The following is an 8626-nucleotide window of genomic DNA, read 5'->3' as shown; positions in this document are numbered from 1 at the left end:
ATCGTTAGTGCTGTAAATACAAAAAAGGAAAAAGGCTGAACTCATCCGTGGTGTTACAACCAAAAGCAAATTCTAGTCAATCTAAATTTTATCATCTGAAGGGGCTCTGACTGTTTTATCACTGCACAACCCCGAGGGATTACACCCTTCTCCAGCACTTGCCGTTTCTCTGGCACTGCCAAGTACTGATAACGATGGGTGATTCTTGCCCGAATATGTGTTGAATTGGCAGTGGAATGTGGGTTTAGTTCCATTCCTCACTACAGGGAGTCTTGCTGCAGCTCCGCACGTTTGGAGAAGAAAGTGCTTTTTTTGCCGTTTCATTAAATTCATGGCACTTAATTTTACAAATTTTTAAGACAGACTTACTTTGATTACTTCCATTCTGTCCAATCAAATACACCTTTGAATGCTTTGAAACGTTGGACAGCTGTGAAATATAAGTACTATGCAATTTGACTGTACATACATACATATTTTCATAAATACATTCGACAGGGACCTTGAGGGTGTGATATCATGGGACAAATCCACAACAGGCTGCCTTATTTGTCAAACCTAGGTTCAAAGTAAGAGGAGCTGAGTTCTATCATGTTGTCGGTACGCAAATTAAAACAAAATTGTTTACCCGTGAAATAATTAGAGCGTATTTGCAAATGTCTGACAGGAAAAGTGTGTCATTTACAACACTGAAAACTTTTAACAACCATTGACTTCTATGCGCTGTACGGTAAGTCACCCAGACAAGGCTAGCAAGGATGAGCATAGTGATAGGTCCCAAAGGCAACTCCCAAACATCTTCCTCGTGCGGAGACTTTGGTAATTGTCTGTTGTATAAAACACCAATGCATACGACTTCGTTTCCGGTGTTAGCTTCCTCAGTTTTCCTTCCTCGGCACAGTCCGGTCTGACTACGTCAGTTATTGTTGAGACACTCTAAATCCACCGAGCAGCAGATGTTCCCGTTCTGCACAGATAAACAAGCAGGCATCAATCACCTCCGTGGAACAAGGCACAAAGCGCAAAGGGGGTGGTGGCACGAGGAGACAGACACACCTCTGACACATCTGCCACATTCAGAAACCTTCTTAAGCCACCACCCCAACGTCTCCCAGCTGTGGGGGCTTTTCGAGGAGGCTGGCTGGCCTGAACGACACATGAACTACCCAGATGTGAGAGACTCGATGGTCCCCACAGTAAAACACAGCACAGCAACGGCAACAGAGATGGCTGCAGCTTTTTTCCCATGTAGGAAAGTTAATGGAGAGAGTTTTGATGTGATCCACGCAGGGAAGCTTCCTGCTTGTCTGCAGTAAGCAGATAGTTCAGATTCTTGATACGTGCCAGATATGTAGCAGGGGGTGGGGGAGCTTTGGAGTTTAATCCATTGTTAAGTATCTTTCTGCAACACCCAGTCATTTCCAAGACTATCTTAGGTAATAACAAACTGCGGCAACCACCAAAACGCCAAATGAGCAATTTTCCCCCCTTGTTTTTAAATCCCACGCAAACCAAAAAGAAAAACTCTGAAGAATGGCAGAAAAACTACCTTCAATAATTTAAAGCCCCGGAGCAATAGCTTGCTTTCCCACAGTGAAGGGAAAAACATTTTATATAACCCAAAACAACATTTTCATAATTCTGGTATTAGCACAGTGGGGTCATTGCTGCACGGAGCAAGGGAGACAGCCTGCACTTCTGCATTAGAGCCGCTGGATTAAAAATATCTTGATGAGATCAGGGAACAGAAACTGTGACATTCCCTTCCCACTTCTGTTGTGGGAGGGCCCTCGTCTGAGCCGCAGTGCGCTTCTACTTGCCTACTCGCTGGTGAAACTTTCATTAGTGTTTTTGCCTCTGTTTACCAGCTCCACAAACACATTTTCGTGAGCATCCACATTAGGCAACTATGAAAACACCAGCCTGGATTCATACGGAGAGCGCCTGAAGGGCTCTCCGACAGCATGACTGAAAGTTGCGCTAGGATATCGCGTATCTGCGCTCGATGTTCTCATCGAGCACAACTGTTTTGTTCTCCACCCTGCAAACACAAAAGGCATGGGATTTCTTCTTGGGTCTCACTTCCTTCCCTGAGATCTGAAAGTGATCTTCCAAGGGCAGAAAGTGACCCTGGTTTGATGCAGCAACACGCACTCCCGTTTTACCTTGCCCACCGTACCTTGCATTTGCAGGTTGTACAAGGAGATCCCACCATCGTCCATACGGCGCCGCTAAGTCTTGTGATCCCGTAGCCATCTAGACAGGTTCTCCTGATGTCATAGGTGATGTTGTCAGCCAGGCAGGGGTCACTGACGCAGTGGGGACAGCACTCTCCTTCTGAGATGGCTGTGTACTCGCAGTTTAGATTGGGGCACAGAAGAGGCCAACAATCCACCTCTCCTTCCTGTAAAAGTTGAAGCAAAGCTCATTGAACTTGCCGTTTATTAGCTACCAAGAAATTTTGCATCATGTTGAGTGGAAAAGTTTTACTTTGCCAAAACTGAAATAAACTTAATGGGTCAGCTCCCAGGTTGCTTGAACCATATAAACGCGTGTTTGGAGACTGAGCTGAAGTTTCCTAAATGTAGCAGATGATCATTTGGTTGTTTCCTGACTGAACGACACTGTCATCATGGTAGCAGCAAAACTTGAGTTCTCGGGGGGTTTTAAAGACAGCAGTAAATACTGGGTTCCAGTATTTTCCATAAACAAAAATTTTGGCAGCGATCGCCTTGCAGACTGCTGCGCTCCTCCTACGCCTGGTCACATCAACGTCTCTGCGGGATCGCAGCAACTGTTTAAAGAGAAAATTAACACTGCAGGTAGACGTATGTTAGTATGTTCGGCAAGCACTGAACATTGATCTAACTAGCAGCAGCCAAAATTGATTTTACTGTCACCTCCTAAAGGAATTGTTAGAGCAACACAGTTCTGTTCTACAGAGTCCTTTTATTGTTCAGCTTTGTAAAAAAAAAAAACAGTTTAGTAGATAGAAACAGAGGAGAGAGAATCATCAGGTCACTTCTGGAGAGTGTTGCTGTGTGTGTCTAAACTTACCCTGCGAAGGGCTCCAGTAACTTGTGTCACGCTACTCTGTGAGCACTCCACGTGTTGGTGCCATCATACGCTGCACGGAACCTTACGCGCAGCACTGATTTAGGGCACCGCTGCCTTTCAACTCTGTTAACCTAATCATAAAATTAGGCAAGGAACTGCTAGCCACAAACTCCGCGTCCCTTGTAAAAGCTGCCTCATCTAGTATTTGCCATTGCTGCAAATCGTTCTTGCTGTTCTTCTGTTAAAAAAAATGTATCTTAGGAGAATACAAAATACACCAGTTACTGCTGTACATTATGGATAATTATCTCTGAACAGTAACTTAGCTTGCAGTGTAATTTGTTTCCTGATGCTTAGACACCTCTTGATTAATATCATATATAAAGTCTGTGTTATACAGACAGCTAGAAATGGAAAACTGATAATTTTAATGAAGTTCATTGCTGCACTAATTAGTATATCTGTGCAAAACTTAAAGCTTCAGGGAAATAATCTAGAGCGCCTAATGAGAAAATAAACGTTCTTTACTTTGCAAGTTTGTCTGGTTAATTCAGTTGTCTTTTCCCTTCTTTTTTTAGTGGAATTTTGCTAATCCACCCAGTGGCACCGGCACTCCATTTCCCCAGCATTTGCTGAAGAAAAAAAGAAGAGTTTCAGCGTCCGTTTTGATAAGACAGGTCCCCCCACTGACGTAATTAACAGCTGAAACTCCTGCAACCAAATCCAGCACGTGTGAAAATATTTTATGAAGTCATTTAAACATCAGACGACCTCATAAAAGTCCTCAGAAGGAGACTAATGCTGAAGTTAGCACCATGTCGAGGTTTCCAAGCTCTTGTCAAGCTTTTCATTATATTCCTTAGACCTACTTATTCAGCATCAAGAGGAAAACTGACGGTGTAGCTGTCAGTTCTCTGCTGCTCTGTAAGCACTTTATCACCTTTCCCAGGCTGAAAGCAGGTGAAGAAAGAGCCAAGAGCCTGCTTGCAGGTATGCTTTGCTAAAAATCAGTCCTTATTATTCATGCTCCCTTCCAAAACGCTTTACCCATACCAGGCAACGGCACTGCTGACAGCTGTAGGTCCAGTTGTCCCCGCTGCGGTAGAGCTTGTGCCCAGTTTGGTCGAGGCACTGGCTGGTGACACGGGTGTCGCACTCCGGGCAGCAGAAGAGATCGGCGCTGGGGTTCTTGCAGTCGCAGGCTGTCCTCCGGCAGAAAATCCTCCCGTCCTGCGAGGACACAGTGCCCTGACATCAACCACGAACCACCAGACCGCAGCCCGGATAAGGTCACGGAGGGGTGTGTACCGAGCGTGGGTACATATAGCAAAAGGCATGTCAGGAAATACTGAGTTCTTAATGTATCTTAACCGTATTCTTAACGCTAACAAAGACTGGATCCCGCCAGTTGTGAGGAACACCTCAAACACCAGTATTGTCCCAGTTCCTATCAGCCATGCATCCAATACGGTCTGAATCTGCCAATGCTGTTTTCCTGTCTCCAGCTAACTGAATGTAAAAGAAAACAGCATCTCAGAAGAAATAGAGTGAAGCCATTTCATATCTCATTGGTTACATCAATGAACTCTTCAAGCAGTTACCACTCTATCCACGTGATATTTGTTTAGCACCAGCTGGACTGAATGTATTACTGTGAAGAAAATAACTTCGGTAAATAAATTGAAGTTATGAAGGTTGTCCCTTTAACTTCCTAACAGAATCGAAGTAGCACTAATCATTCTCCACTCTGAATTCACCACGGGTTATGAAAACTGGATGGACTATCGTGTTTGAAATTACACCCCTTACTGCAAGTGAGCTGACACTGATTCGACACACGTAGACTGGGAACTGAAATCAATTAACCATGAGGACATTATTGAAACATTTTGACATAAACTTCTTTTACATTCGATGCTAGTTACTGGATTAGTCCTTATTCAAGCGAAGCATCCCCTGCGGCCAGTTTGAAGGTGGAGCTGTGACAGGAGAGAAGGTATATTCTGCTTCGGATCACAACTGTGCAACTCCTGAAACAACTCCCCTCACTTCATGGCAGTTTTCCCATCAGAACCTTATTCTGATTCCATAAACCTGATGCAAGAAGGAAAAATAAAGTTATTGATTGCTGCCAAATCAAGGGCTACCTATCAAAGCAAGGGGATTTACCTCCCCTGATCCTTTAACAAGGTGATTACTGAAGAGAGCGACAGGAGCCCAGGCTGTCTTTCCCGCAGGCAGACCAAACAGCCATACCCACAGCATGCAGCACGGGTGGAAGTTCTCTTTATGGGTGGATGTAGGAATCTGTGTTTGGCTCTTGTTTTTAAGCTAAGTCAGTCTTGGCCACAATACACCACGTACAAAATCACCATTAGGGATCACAGCACCCACGGCAGCCAGTGTCACTCCATCAGAGTTTTGAGTTTATGAGTGTATTGCTTTCAGTTGTAAGAATAATTACAATTATTTCTTACTTCTTAACAAGGAAAGCTGAAAACACAGAGTTGTAGAAACATAGAAAACACGCCAGGTTAACACGGATCTGAACTGATTTTGCCAACCACAGGGTATAGGACTAGATTGCCCTACAGTCTTAATACAGTCCTCTATCAAATTCAGATGACTAAGGGGGTTCTGTTCTTGTGACTAGTTTGTTGCTTTAGTAGTAGGAGAAGGAATAAACAAGCTTTATTTACTTCCTCAGCAGTTTGAGTATATCAGAAGGGTAAGGAAGACTGGCAGCGGCCCGTTTCCTTAGCCACAGGTCCAGATGCAATGCTGAGCATAAACCTTTTCCACAAAGAACAAAGAAGTCACCCTCCCCTTCCAGAAGTGGGGAAGGAAGAAGTCTTCCATGACAGAGACTGAAATCTTGCAGATGGGAAAGCACAACCATCTTCCACCCCTTGCTGAGGGTGGACCTCAAGAGCAGCTCAGCACCAAAGCTCTGCCAGGCTGACTAGCTCCAGGCACGCGGGGTTGTGCCAGGCAGCTGGGCAGCCCAACGCCCTCCACAACGGCAATCTCTCTCTTCTCCATACTGGCGTGCTGATTAATAACGGCTAACGATAACCTGCCTGCTTAGTTCCAATTCCTTTCCAGGCTTTTGAGATTAGTTTTCGAATTCCCCTTTCAGCTGGTGACAGTGCTGGTAGTTCTGTGCTTCACTGAGCCCCTGTGCTGTTACCTCTGGGGAACAGCTAACCTTTTACGTTGCCTGTACTCTCTGTGTTTCAGAGCACTGACAAAGCCTGATGATTTTGCCAGAGACCTTTTGGTAATCATAATACACTGCTACTCTCTTTATTCTTTAAGCATTTGTGTTTTATCTACAACCTCATTAGTTCCGTGCCTTTCAGAAAACATTTTTATCCCTATACTGCAGTGACACAAAGCCTCTTAAGCTACATCATCTCACTTGCAGCTTTGCAGCTCTATAACAGCATTGAGAAACATACAGAAAGCACCTTATTTTCTTTTTGGTGGGTAATAACGTATAGCACCTTATTAGTACCTCTCCCTCCCCTCCTTCCTCACTGAATCAGTTCTACATGCTTCAGAAGCATCAGTGGCATGAACACAAAATTGTTCTTCCTAAAGGAAAAGCTGACCCACGAGGGAATCGCTGTAAATAGCGCCTCCCGTTTCCACAGAGCCCCAAAGCCAATCTGACCCTGCAGAAACCAAAGCAGCAAACTGTTCTCACCCTCAGGAACACACTTCACCTCGGCACATCCCCCCGTTCCCAGCGCTGTGCTTACCCCCAGGGGCTTTTCATACAGGGAACGGAGGGCTGTTGTAATCAGAGCACAGACTCCACAGCCGGATACAGCCACAATGCACAGCCAGGCTGTTTTCTCACGGCAGAGAGCAACAGCTCCCCACTCCCCTTCAAATGTCTACCAGTCTGAAATCTGATTGTGTATGAAACCCACACGAGTTCAGGAAGATGTCTGTAGAGGACGCATCAAATAAACTTAAGGCACTATATTAATTTATAGTTCTGAGAATTTTGTCATCTTTATTCAGATGAACAAGGATGGTTTGAAGAGTCGGGGTCTGAAGAAGCACTGAAACAACCCCCTGTGCCTCGATAACGACGCTTTGCTTCATTAAATAACTGAAGTAACGTAATTTCTCATGCTCCATAGTATCCTAATCCAGAAACAACCTTACTGAGCTTCTGAGTAACGTATTTCATTTCCTTTGCACCAGAGCTTAAGTTAAAATATTTTCAAGATGGGATCTATGTGTTTCAGCCAATGCACAAAATACACCCATCTGACCTTTCCCTAAATGACCCTAACAAAAAAAAAGCCAAAAGAAAGCACATTATTTTAAATCTGAAATGCTGATTTGTCTCCCAGATAAAACGAATGAGTAGGATCATTTGAGAGTCCGAGTAAGAAGTATAAGGAATGATTTAGTTACACTCTGCCCTTTTCTTCCCTGAAAACTGAGCAGGCTGCAAAAAGGTCAAGCAGGGCTGGCTCCCCGAGCAACTGCGTGAACAGGAGAGAGTCCTGCAGCAGGTCTGAGAAGCAGTTTGGTGTACTGGAAGCTATCACAATTGATAAAAAACTGTTTCAATGACATATTTCAATAAACACTGAGTGGAGACTTGACGTCCTGCCTGCTGGAGGAGGAGCTCTCTCTGCTTTCCCTGTTCTTTAGACAAGGGTTTGGCTCTTGAAACAGGCAGCTACTGGAATGAAATTAAATGCAAATGTTAATTCACAGAGGGAAAAACTGGAAAGGGAGGAACATATAAAGGACGAGCCATAGTCATAGCAACAAACAGCACCAGGCTTAGTTTAAAATTATCTATGTACTAGTTAATCATATTGTGTATTTTCATATACTAATAAAAGCATTCAATGCAAGAAATCAGTGCAAAGAGAAATGGCAAATAAATTACGAGCAATCTAAAATGGGAATACTAATAGTTATAATTCTGCAAAGGCAGACCAGATGTCTTCACATATATTAAACTGTTTATTCTATTGACTGGAAATCCCTCCATAAGCCAGCCAGTTCCCCAAGATTACAATAAAAGCTTGATACATATGCAGTGGAGTTGTACACTTCAGCCTCTGAAGGTCGGCGTTTTAGGGAGCTTGAGGCTACTTGAAGTAAAAAATATATCAACTAGCAAGAACATATTCCCTTCTGAGCCCAAACCAGCAGCGTACTTTGTGGGTTCTATTCCCTTAACTTTCCCTTCAGCTACACTATTGCAATCCAGAAATTATGAGGCTTTCAGGTTCTCGCAATTTCAAAACAACTATTCCCCCTTGTGCCCCTCCAAGCCTCCAATACTCCTCTCTGGCTCAGAAGCATCGAGACGTGGGGACTGACAGGCTGATCCTCATGCTCTGTGTTCAGCTTTTCACAGCGGCCAAACCCTCATTTTACTGACAGTTACGCCAGGGCCAATAGTGTTCTGCTGTGTCTGCAGACAGCTTTACCAGTGCTACGAACACGTCAGGTCAAAGCGGCCACAACCGACCAACCGTTTCTCAGATCGGTGCATTTCTAGAAGTCTTCTAATTGCACTGACGGCATT

The 8626-nt window shown here is 44.2% G+C and overlaps 1 protein-coding gene across 1 annotated transcript in view; it reads right to left on the bottom strand.

Annotated features, from left to right (window-relative positions):
• Positions 1-429: 429 nt before the first annotated feature.
• Positions 430-8626, bottom strand: part of LOC104490608 (protein kinase C-binding protein NELL1-like) — a gene marked incomplete at its 5' end in the record, with an annotated part of 9229 nt that continues 1032 nt past the window's right edge. Inside the window, 3 exons of the mRNA XM_010132915.1 lie at positions 430-967; positions 2180-2404; positions 4111-4287. Coding sequence (XP_010131217.1) covers positions 917-967; positions 2180-2404; positions 4111-4287 — 453 coding nt within the window. The remainder of the gene's footprint in view (positions 968-2179; positions 2405-4110; positions 4288-8626) is intronic.

Source organism: Buceros rhinoceros, unplaced genomic scaffold (assembly GCF_000710305.1).
Source record: "Buceros rhinoceros silvestris isolate BGI_N320 unplaced genomic scaffold, ASM71030v1 scaffold15303, whole genome shotgun sequence".
Taxonomy (NCBI): Eukaryota; Metazoa; Chordata; class Aves; order Bucerotiformes; family Bucerotidae; genus Buceros; species Buceros rhinoceros.
Note: the sequence above shows the minus strand (reverse complement) of the source record. Positions and strands in the feature narration are given on the sequence as shown.